This window comes from Bombina bombina, chromosome 1 (assembly GCF_027579735.1).
Source record: "Bombina bombina isolate aBomBom1 chromosome 1, aBomBom1.pri, whole genome shotgun sequence".
Taxonomy (NCBI): Eukaryota; Metazoa; Chordata; class Amphibia; order Anura; family Bombinatoridae; genus Bombina; species Bombina bombina.
Genome location: NC_069499.1, coordinates 604,416,983 through 604,429,746, shown reverse-complemented (window position 1 = coordinate 604,429,746; position 12,764 = coordinate 604,416,983). Strand labels below are relative to the sequence as shown.

The 12,764-nt window shown below is 41.2% G+C and overlaps 1 protein-coding gene across 1 annotated transcript in view; it reads right to left on the bottom strand.

The window, feature by feature from the left end:
• BTK (Bruton tyrosine kinase) overlaps nt 1–12,764 on the bottom strand; it is a 303,295-nt gene that overhangs the window by 2,565 nt on the left and 287,966 nt on the right. The window contains exon 18 of the mRNA XM_053698951.1: nt 900–1,057. Coding sequence (XP_053554926.1) covers nt 900–1,057 — 158 coding nt within the window. The remainder of the gene's footprint in view (nt 1–899; nt 1,058–12,764) is intronic.

The window sequence follows — 12,764 nt, the reverse complement described above, 5'->3', positions numbered from 1 at the left end:
GCGGGATAGGGGTTAATACTTTTATTTAGGTTGCGGCGGTGTCGGGGAGCGGCGGAATAGGGGTTAATAACTTTATGTTGCGGCGGAGTTGGGGATGGCGGAATAGGGGTTAATACATTTTATTTATGTTGCGGCAATGTCGGGGGTGGCAGATTAGGGGTGTTTAGACTTGGGGTTTATGTTAGGGTGTTAGGTGTAAACATAACTTGTTTTCTACCATATAAATCAATGGGATATCTGGCAGCATCGAACAGAAGCTTTCTCTGCTTTCAGACTTCCATTGATTTCTATGGCATCCGCGGCCTCCAGGGAGGCGGATTGAAAACCAGGTATGCTGGCCGGAATAGCCGCTAGCGTACCTGTTAGAAGTTTGATAACTGGGAAAAAGTGTCAGATAAAGCCGAATGTGTATTCGGAACATCTGTAATGATGTAAGCATCGATCTGCGTTGGATTGAGATCGGCGGATTGTATGTTATGTCACAAATTTCAACATTTGCCGGTCTGTAGGCTTTGATAATTAGGTCGGATCAGTCTCGCAACATTTACTCTGCGGAATTCCGGCGTATTTGCGGTTGAGGCTTTGATAAATATCCCCCTCAGTGTCCCATATTTTCATGTGGTCTATGTCATTGTGTTACACTACAAGGGACATATTACTGTAAAGTTTCCTTCTGTCTGTCAAAAAACAGGGACAAGCATATACTTAAAGGGACATGTAATTTTAAATAACTTTTTAATTTACTTCTATGCACCAATAGTACATTGCTACTCTTTCAACAAAGGATAGTAAGATAGTGAAATAAATTAGCTAGTTATTTGAAATTGTATGTTTTATCTGAACCATGAAAGAACATTTTGGGGTTTTGTGTCCCTTTAATGTCTTTTCCCAGGACTTACCTCTAACCAGCAACTTCCCATAATGCTGTAAATTCTCTCTGTTGCTAGCTGGGGTCTGTACAGACGTACACCTTTTATAATCTGATCCACAATTTCACTGTTACTGAATCTCTCATATGGCATTTTTCCAAGAGTGAAGACCTCCCACATCAGGACTCCTAAGTGACAAAACAATGACATAGAAATAGTAGCAGCTCCACCTTAAAACTATCCCTTTTACATTTTTGATAGTGCTTTATTTCATGTTCTTGTCACACATTCACCAAGGTGGATGGACAGAATTCCTCATCATCCTCAGTATCACTTCGGGAACAATGATATAACGGTCTCTGCACTGGCGAGATTTTTTTTATAAAACTCTCAGCGCTGTGAAGTCCCTCAAAGAATTTTAGAAAATTAAATTTTAGCTTGAGATCTGTTTTTCTCACTATGCAGGTTCTGGATGTGAAGGAGAGTCACATACTTTACAATAATGTTGAAAATAAAACCCCAAAGATTTTGTGCGATTGTTCTCTGTATCTGTTCACACTCTTCTGTCTACTATGTGTAAAATTCAAGAATGACAGAGATGGTTTGGTAAACACAGTCATGGATCAAAAAATGAAATAATCAAAGTTTTTTTTCTTTTTTTCTTGTTCTACTTAAATCATCAAAGACTATGGGGCCTATTTATGATGCTGCGAGCGGACATGTCCGCTGCACATCGATAAATGCCAACAGCATACGCTCTCTGCATTTATCATTGCACCAACAGTTCTTGTAAACTGCTGGTGCAATACCGCCCCCTGTTGATTTGCAGCCAATCGGCCGCTAGCAGGGAGTGTCAATCAACCCGATCGTATTCGATCGGGGTTGATTTCTGTCGATTTCTGTCCGCCACCTCAGAGCAGGCGGACAGGTTATAGAGCAGTCTTCAGACCGCTGCTTCATAACTTCTGTTTCCGGCTCGCCGGAAACACGGGGCATCAAGCTCCATACGGAGCTTGATAAATTTGCAGCATTAAGTGGGCCGATTTATCATTGTGTCAATCTCGACACATTCGCTGCAGTCAATATGCTCGCCAGACATCACTGCCACAAATCTACATACAACAGCCTTATTTATATTTATTAAAAAAAGTATGGCGCGATGAGCATCAGACTCTCGTGGATATTTAGTTTTTTCCAACTTTATTTATACCATTTCATTACTGTCCATGAACAAGCACATTTCTCTAAAGCAAATCTTTTATTTTTCATCTGTTAATGTCCAAGAAATAGTTAGATTTATACCTGAACAAACAATAATATCTCATAGAAAGTTATTTTTCTGTTTATTTGTTATACAAAAAATCTGATATATGATATTTTTACATAAATTAATATGTTTTTATATTTCTAGAAATCATGATATGCCTATCTAATATCTTTTTCTTTTTTTTTTTAAATGATTATTAATGCTAGAATTTGTACATATAGCTTTGCACATACTTGTGTATATATATATATATATATATATATATACTGTACGTGTTATGTCAGAAATCTTTTGCAAACATATTTACATGTCCCTAAATTCCTTTTTTGTTCTAAACAATGTTGTCTTTCATATCTCTGTGTTTATTTATACCACTTTATGTATATAGTGTAAATATATAATTATTCTGAGCAAGAATAATTGCGAATATAATGGGATCAGGGTATCATATGTATTTATTTGCAATCAATGGATATATAAGAGCTGGGACAGTTTTCTCTCTGCACCTGTGTAACCCTTCAAGTTTCAAACACCACCCCTACACAGGTGTTAAAAATAGGCTGGCATATAAGATGACATTTGTTAATGGAAATTGAATTCAAGAGAAGGAAGAAAAACACTGAAAAACAGAATTTATGCTTACCTGATAAATTACTTTCTCCAACGGTGTGTCCGGTCCACGGCGTCATCCTTACTTGTGGGATATTCTCTTCCCCAACAGGAAATGGCAAAGAGTCCCAGCAAAGCTGGCCATATAGTCCCTCCTAGGCTCCGCCCACCCCAGTCATTCGACCGATGGACAGGAGGAAATATATATAGGAGAAACCATATGGTACCGTGGTGACTGTAGTTAGAGAAAATAATTCATCAGACCTGATTAAAAAAACCAGGGCGGGCCGTGGACCGGACACACCGTTGGAGAAAGTAATTTATCAGGTAAGCATAAATTCTGTTTTCTCCAACATTGGTGTGTCCGGTCCACGGCGTCATCCTTACTTGTGGGAACCAATACCAAAGCTTTAGGACAAGGATGAAGGGAGGGAGCAAATCAGGTCACCTAAATGGAAGGCACCACGGCTTGCAAAACCTTTCTCCCAAAAATAGCCTCCTAAGAAGCAAAAGTATCAAATTTGTAAAATTTGGCAAAAGTGTGCAGAGAAGACCAAGTCGCTGCCTTACATATCTAGTCAACAGAAGCCTCGTTCTTGAAGGCCCATGTGGAAGCCACAGCCCTAGTGGAGTGAGCTGTGATTCTTTCAGGAGGCTGCCGACCGGCAGTCTCATAAGCCAATCGGATAATGCTTTTAAGCCAAAAGGAAAGAGAGGTAGAAGTCGCTTTTTGACCTCTCCTTTTACCAGAATAAACAACAAACAAGGAAGATGTTTGTCTGAAATCTTTAGTAGCCTCTAAATAGAATTTTAGAGCACGGACTACGTCCAAATTGTGTAACAAACGTTCCTTCTTTGAAACTGGATTCGGACACAAAGAAGGTACAACTATCTCCTGGTTAATATTTTTGTTAGAAACAACTTTCGGAAGAAAACCAGGCTTAGTACGCAAAACCACCTTATCTGCATGGAACACCAGATAGGGTGGAGAACACTGCAGAGCAGATAACTCTGAAACTCTTCTAGCAGAAGAAATTGCAACTAAAAACAAAACTTTCCAAGATAGTAACTTAATATCTATGGAATGTAAAGGTTCAAACGGAACCCCTTGAAGAACTGAAAGAACTAGATTTAGACTCCAGGGAGGAGTCAAATGTCTGTAAACAGGCTTGATCCTAACCAGAGCCTGAACAAATGCTTGAACATCTGGCACGGCTGCCAGTCTTTTGTGAAGTAAAACAGATAAAGCAGAGATCTGTCCCTTTAGAGAACTTGCAGATAATCCTTTCTCCAAACCTTCTTGTAGAAAGGATAGAATCTTAGGAATTTTTATCTTGTTCCATGGGAATCCTTTGGATTCACACCAACAGATATATTTTTTCCATGGTAAATTTTTCTAGTTACAGGCTTTCTAGCCTGAATCAGAGTATCTATTACAGAATCTGAAAACCCACGCTTTGATAAAATCAAGCGTTCAATCTCCAAGCCGTCAGTTGGAGGGAAACCAGATTCGGATGTTCGAATGGACCCTGAACAAGAAGGTCCTGTCTCAAAGGTAGCTTCCATGGTGGAGCCGATGACATATTCACCAGGTCTGCATACCAAGTCCTGCGTGGCCACGCAGGAGCTATCAAGATCACCGAGGCCCTCTCCTGATTGATCCTGGCTACCAGCCTGGGAATGAGAGGAAACGGTGGGAATACATAAGCTAGGTTGAAGGTCCAAGGTGCTACTAGTGCATCTACTAGAGTCGCCTTGGGATCCCTGGATCTGGACCCGTAGCAAGGAACCTTGAAGTTCTGACGAGACGCCATCAGATCCATGTCTGGAATGCCCCATAATTGAGTTATTTGGGCAAAGATTTCCGGATGGAGTTCCCACTCCCCCGGATGGAATGTCTGACGACTCAGAAAATCCGCTTCCCAATTTTCCACTCCTGGGATGTGGATCGCAGACAAGTGGCAGGAGTGATCCTCCGCCCATTGAATTATCTTGGTCACTTCTTTCATCGCCAGGGAACTCCTTGTTCCCCCCTGATGATTGATATATGCAACGGTCGTCATGTTGTCTGATTGAAACCTTATGAATTTGGCCTTTGCTAGTTGAGGCCAAGCTCTGAGAGCATTGAATATCGCTCTCAGTTCCAGAATGTTTATCGGAAGAAGAGACTCTTCCCGAGACCATAGACCCTGAGCTTTCAGGGATTCCCAGACCGCGCCCCAGCCCACTAGACTGGCGTCGGTCGTGACAATGACCCACTCTGGTCTGCGGAAGCTCATTCCCTGTGACAGATTGTCCAGGGTCAGCCACCAACGGAGTGAATCTCTGGTCTTTTGATCTACTTGAATCATCGGAGACAAGTCTGTATAATCCCCATTCCACTGTCTGAGCATGCACAGTTGTAATGGTCTTAGATGAATTCGTGCAAAAGGAACGATGTCCATTGTTGCAACCATCAATCCTATTACTTCCATGCACTGCGCTATGGAAGGACGAGGAACAGAATGAAGTACTTGACAAAAGCTTAGAAGTTTTGATTTTCTGACCTCTGTCAGAAAAATCCTCATTTCTAAGGAATCTATTATTGTTCCCAAGAAGGGAACTCTTGTTGACGGGGACAGAGAACTTTTTTCTTTGTTCACCTTCCATCCGTGAGATCTGAGAAAGGCTAGGACGATGTCCGTATGAGCCTATGCTTTTGACAGGGACGACGCTTGAATTAGGATGTCGTCCAAGTAAGGTACTACTGCAATGCCCCTTGGTCTTAGAACCGCTAAAAGGGACCCTAGTACCTTTGTGAAAATCCTTGGAGCAGTGGCTAATCCGAATGGAAGTGCCACAAACTGGTAATGCTTGTCCAGAAAAGCGAACCTTAGGAACTGATGATGTTCCTTGTGGATAGGAATATGTAGGTACGCATCCTTTAAATCCACGGTAGTCATAAATTGACTTTCCTGGATGGTGGGTAGGATCGTTCGAATAGTTTCCATTTTGAACGATGGTACCCTGAGAAATTTGTTTAGGATCTTCAGATCCAAAATTGGTCTGAATGTTCCCTCTTTTTTGGGAACTACGAACAGATTGGAATAAAATCCCATTCCTTGTTCTCTTATTGGAACTGGATGTATCACTCCCATCTTTAACAGGTCTTCTACACAATGTAAGAATGCCTGTCTCTTTATTTGGTTTGAGGATAAGTGAGACCTGTGGAACCTTCCCCTTGGGGGTAGTTCCTTGAATTCCAGGAGATAACCTTGAGAAACTATTTCTAGCGCCCAAGGATCCTGAACATCTCTTGCCCAAGCCTGAGCAAAGAGAGAGAGTCTGCCCCCCACTAGATCCGGTCCCGGATCGGGGGCTATCCCTTCATGCTGTTTTGGTAGCAGTGGTAGGCTTCTTGGCCTGCTTACCCTTGTTCCAGCCTTGCATTGGTTTCCAGGCTGGTTTGGGTTGTGAAGTATTACCCTCTTGCTTAGAGGCTGCAGAATTAGAGGCTGGTCCGTTTCTGCGAAAGGGACGAAAATTAGGCTTATTTTTAGCCTTAAAAGACCTATCCTGTGGGAGGGCGTGGCCCTTTCCCCCAGTGATGTCTGAAATAATCTCTTTCAAATCTGGTCCAAATAATGTTTTACCTTTGAAAGGAATGTTAAGCAATTTTGTCTTGGAAGACACATCCGCTGACCAAGACTTTAGCCAAAGCGCTCTGCGCGCCACAATAGCAAACCCTGAATTTTTCGCCGCTAATCTAGCTAATTGCAAAGCGGCATCTAAAACAAAAGAGTTAGCCAATTTAAGTGCGTGAACTCTGTCCATAACCTCCTCATATGAAGATTCTCTACTGAGCGACTTTTCTAGTTCCTCGAACCAGAAACACGCTGCCGTAGTGACAGGAACAATGCATGAAATTGGTTGTAGAAGGTAACCTTGCTGTACAAAAATCTTTTTAAGCAAACCCTCTAATTTTTTATCCATAGGATCTTTGAAAGCACAACTATCTTCGATAGGAATAGTAGTGCGTTTGTTTAGAGTAGAAACCGCCCCCTCGACCTTGGGGACTGTCTGCCATAAGTCCTTTCTGGGGTCGACTATAGGAAATAATTTCTTAAATATAGGGGGGGGGGACAAAAGGTATGCCGGGCTTTTCCCACTCTTTATTTACTATGTCCGCCACCCACATGGGTATAGGAAAAGTGTCGGGGGGCACAGGAACCTCTAGGAACTTGTCCATCTTACATAATTTCTCTGGAATGACCAAATTGTCACAATCATCCAGAGTAGATAACACCTCCTTAAGCAGTGCGCGTAGATGTTCTAATTTAAATTTAAATGTCACAACATCAGGTTCAGCTTGATGAGAAATTTTTCCCGAATCTGAGATTTCTCCATCAGACAAAACCTCCCTCATGGCCCCTTGAGATTGGTGTGAGGGTATGTCAGAACAGTTATCATCAGCGCCCTCTTGCTCTTCAGTGTTTAAAACAGAGCAATCGCGCTTTCTCTGATAAGTAGGCATTTTGGATAAAAGATTTGCTATGGAGTTATCCATTACAGCCGTTAATTGTTGCATGGTAATAAGTATTGGCGCACTAGATGTACTAGGGGCCTCCTGTATGGGCAAAACTGGTGTAGACACAGTAGGGGATGATGTAGTATCATGTTTACTCCCCTCATTTGAGGAATCATCTTGGGCAATATCATTATCTGTGGCATTACTGTCCTTACTTTGTTTGGACACTATGGCACAATTATCACATAAATTTAAATGAGGAGACACATTGGCTTTCATACATATAGAACATAGCTTATTTGAAGGTACAGACATGTTAAACAGGCTTAAACTTGTCAACAAAGCACAAAAAACGTTTTAAAATAAAACCGTTACTGTCTCTTTAAATTTCAAACAGAAAACACTTTATTACTGAATATGTGAAAAAGTATGAAGGAATTGTTCAAAAATTACCAAAATTTCACCACAGTGTCTTAAAGCATTAAAAGTATTGCACACCAAATTTCAGAGCTTTAACCCTTAAAATAACGGAACCAGAGCCGTTTTTAAATTTGACCCCTATACAGTCCCAGCTATATGCTTTGCTGAGACCCAACCAAGCCCAGAGGGGAATACGATACCAAATGACGCCTTCTATAAGCTTTTTCAGTGATTCTTAGATATTCACACATGCAACTGCATGCCTTGCTCTCCAAAAACAACTGCGCAGTAATGGCGCGAAAATGAGACTCAGTCTATAACTAGAAAGGCCCCCAGACTAAAAAAGGTGTCCAACACAGTGCCTGCCGTTTTTTAAACGTTCCCCAAGATTATAATGCCAATTGTTAGCTAAAATCTGCATAATATGTCCCAATAAAACAATCGTTTTAGCCCATAAAAATGTCTACCAGTTTTTAAGCCCTTTTTTAAGCCCTTTATTCTTTTATGTTTGACTAAGAAAATGGCTTACCGGTCCCCATGAGGGGAAATGACAGCCTTCCAGCATTACATGGTCTTGTTAGAAATATGGCTAGTCATACCTTAAGCAGAAAAGTCTGCTAACTGTTTCCCCCAACTGAAGTTACTTCATCTCAACAGTCCTGTGTGGAAACAGCAATCGATTTTAGTTACTGTCTGCTAAAATCATCTTCCTCTTACAAACAGAAATCTTCATCCTTTTCTGTTTCAGAGTAAATAGTACATACCAGCACTATTTTAAAATAACAAACACTTGATAGAAGAATAAAAACTACATTTAAACACCAAAAAAACTCTTAACCATCTCCGTGGAGATGTTGCCTGTGCAACGGCAAAGAGAATGACTGGGGTGGGCGGAGCCTAGGAGGGACTATATGGCCAGCTTTGCTGGGACTCTTTGCCATTTCCTGTTGGGGAAGAGAATATCCCACAAGTAAGGATGACGCCGTGGACCGGACACACCAATGTTGGAGAAATAGCATGACAGTAAAGAGGTGATTTTAATTTCTGCTGTATCTGTTTCATGACAGTTTAATCTTAGGTGGACTATCCCTTTGAGCTATAATTTTAAGATTATATTAAATCAAACATCATTCGATTATTAAAATCATTGTCAGAAATATAACACTGTGTGGCCTAATGTCATCATCAATATTAATCTTTAATACTAATTTCACATATACATACTTTCAAAGTATAATACTCAATGTAACAAATGGCACTTACAAGTTCTGATGAGTGATCAATGACACAAGTATAGAGCAATTTGATTTGTTAGTGATAGTAGAAAGTTTATATTTCAATCAGATTGGCTGATTTCATTAATCACGTGATTATGCATTTACCAATAAGAAGTTGTGGAAAACTTTACAAGTTTGTGGGTTATTTAGGAGTTTTGCGTAAAATTTGGTGCGAAGTGGAGAGTGGAACTTGTATTACATGCCTTAAACATGGTGCAAATAGATTTAGATAAAAAAGGAAGTTAGATATATTGTGTTATGTTTTTTTTTCTTTTCATTTTTATCCCTATATCTAATAGTGCACCAAATTTGGAGCAATAATATTGTCCCCTTTCTTTGTAATGAGAGACAAAGATGTAACATAATCCATAAGTAGTAATGTATTTTTCATTTGTATCCCTATATTTACTAGTGCACCAAATTTAAAGCAATAATATTGTTTAATTTAGAAAGGGTATACAATTTTAATAAAGTTTCTAATTTACTTTTATTATCTAATATGCTTCATTGTCTTGCAGCATCGAACATAACCTTTCTGTGTTTTCAGACTCCCATTAATTTCTATTGCTTTCACGGCCTCAAGGGTGACAGTTTGAACGATAGGTACGATGCATCGGAATAGACGCGATCGTACCTGTTAAATGTTTAATAAATTGGCAAAAGGGTCAAATGGAGTTGAATGTGACGGCGGATTATCAGTATTCCGCTCAAATAACACAAGCATTGATCTGCGTCGGCTTGATATCGCTGGAGCGTATATATTACGTCACACAATTCAACATATGACAATCTTGACGCTTTGTTAACTACGACGGATCAACTTTGTGTCTAATTTGATGTGGAATTCCAGAGCATTATCAGTTGAAGCTTTGATAAATCGGCCCCAAAGACTAAAAACTAATTGGATGAACATTTATTTAGATGGTCAGTAAGTTAAAATTAAAGGGACTTGAAACCCCATTTCTTTCATGATCCAGATAGAGCATACAATTTTCAACAACTTTCTAATTCACTTCTATTATCATTTTTCTTCATTCTATTGGTATCTTTTATTGAAAAGAGGTAATTACGCTCATGAGCGTGCACGTGTCTGGAGCAGTATATGGCAGCAGTTTTGTATGAATGTTATACTTTAGCAAGAATAATAGAAGGCAGCACATTTCCTTGCCATGTAGTGCTTTAGACAGGTGCACACTACCTATCCAGATATCTCTTCAACAAAGAATAAACGACAATGAAGCAAATTTGATAATAGAAGTAAATTGGAAACTTTTTGTAAAACTGTTTGCTCTGTCAAAATCACAAATACAATTTTTGAGTTTTCATATCCCTTTATCATTTATTTAAAATGTAATTAATAGCTGAACAATAATGAGCAGCAACAGGGACAAGAAGAGTTGGCGGAAAGAGCACAAAAAGACATTAGTCTCAGCCTAAGCAGGGGTTGTACTATGTTTGGGTTAAAAAATAAAACATTTGTAAACATAATCTAGAGACAGCACTGGGATAAGCTTTAGTGCACATTCAAAGATACAAATCCTCCAAATATGGGTTGGAGGGGGAGGTGGGGCCCTACGCTACAGAAAAATATGGTTTGGATGGGAAGGTGGGGCCCTACGCTACAGAAAAATATGGGTTGGAGGGGGAGGTGGGGCCCTATGCTACAGAAAAATATGGGTTGGATGGGGAGGTGGGGCCCTACGCTACAGAAAAATATGGGTTGGAGGGGGAGGTGAGGCCCTACGCTACAGAAAAATATGGGTTGGAGGGGGAGGTGAGGCCCTACGCTACAGAAAAATATTAGTTGGATGGGGAGGTGGGGCCCTACGCTACATAAAAATATGGGTGGGAGGGGGAGGTGGGGCCCTATGCTACAGAAAAATATGGGTTGGATGGGGAGGTGGGGCCCTAGGCTACAGAAAAATATCGGTTGGAGGGGGAGGTGGGGCCCTATGCTACAGAAAAATATGGGTTGGATGGGGAGGTGGGCCCTACGCTACAGAAAAATATGGGTTGGAGGGGGAGGTGGGGCCCTACGCTACAGAAAAATATGGGTTGGAGGGGGAGGTGAGGCCCTACGCTACAGAAAAATATGGGTTGGAGGGGGAGGTGGGGCCCTATACTACAGAAAAATATGGGCTGGAGGGGGAGGTGGGACCATACACTACAGAGAGACTATTGATCGCTTGGAGGGGGAGGTGGGAAACCCTACACCTCAGAAAACAAAGTATATTTAATAACAAAATAAATAAAAATTATTAATTTCTACTGGCAGTCTGGCTGCCAGTATCAAACATAGAGTGGTACTGTGGGAGGGGGGCTTAGAGAGCTGTTTGGGGGGGGGGTCAGGGAGGGTGAGGAGGGATCATTACACTACAGAAATTAAAAAATAAATATTAAAAAAAAGCCCTAAACTTCATACTGGCAGAGTATCTACCAGTACTTAAGATGTGGTGACCAGTGGAGGGAAGAGGGAAGAGAGCTGTTTCAGAGGGATCAGGGGGTGGGAGATGTCAGGTGAGAGGATAATCCCTACACTAGAGCAAATATTAACTTTCAAACTAACGGCTAGATTACGAGTTTTGCGTTAGGAGCTGTGTGGTGCTAACGTGCAGCCAATCGGAATCTAAGGGATGCCATCTTAGATGACGTCACTTCAAGAGATATTTATTCAGAAGAAGCCGTCGTTTGAAGAGGATGCTCTGTGCCGGATGTCTTGAAGATGGAGCCGCTCCACGTCAGAAGGATGAAGATAGAAGATGCCGTCTGGATGAAGACTTCTGCCCGTCTGGAGCACCACTTCTGCCCATCTGGAGGACCATTTCTGCCGGCTTTGTTGAGGAAATCTTGCTGCTCGAATGAAGACTTCTCACGGTAAGTGAATCTTCAGGGGTTAGTGTTAGATTTTTTTAAGGGTGTATTGGGTGGGTTTTATTTTTAGATTAGGGGTTTGGGCAGCAATAGAGCTAAATGCCCTTTTAAGGGCAATGCCCATCCAAATGCCCTTTTCAGGGCAATAGGGAGCTTAGGTTTGTTTAGCTAGGATTTTATTTGGGGGGTTGGTTGTGTGGGTGGTGGGTTTTACTGTTAGGGGGGTTGCTTGTATTTTTTTTTACAGGTGGAATAGCCAGTAGGATTGAGCTCACATTCTATTGGCTATTCCAATCAGCCAATAGAATGCAAGCTCAATTCTATTGGCTGATTGCAACAGCCAATAGGATTTTTTTCAACCTTAATTCCGATTGGCTGATAGAATTCTATCAGCCAATCGGAATCTAAAGGACGCCATCTTGGATGACATCATTTAAAGGAACCTTCATTCGTCGGTAGTTGTCGCAAGGAAGAGAATGCTCCGCGTCGGATGTGTTGAAGATGGAGCCGCTCCGCACCGGATGGATGGAGATAGAAGATGCCATCTGGGTGAAGACTTCTGCAGGTTTGGATGAAGACTTTGGCCGCTTCGTTGAGGACTTCTCCCGGCTTCTTGGAAGATGGAAGTCGGATCTTCAAAACTGTAAGTAAATCTTCTGGGGTTAGTGTTAGGATTTTTTTAAGGGTGTATTGGGTGGGTTTTAGTTTTAGATTAGGACTTGGGCCTGCAATAGAGCTAAATGCCCTTTTAAGGGCAATGCCCATCCAAATGCCCTTTTCAGGGCAATGGGGAGCTTAGGATTTTTTAGATAGCTTTTTATTTGGGGGGTTGGTTGTGTGGGTGGTGGGTTTTACTGTTGGGGGGGGGTATTTGTATTTTTTTTACAGGTAAAAGAGCTGATTATTACTTTAGGGCAATGCCCTGCAAAAGGCCCTTTTAAGGG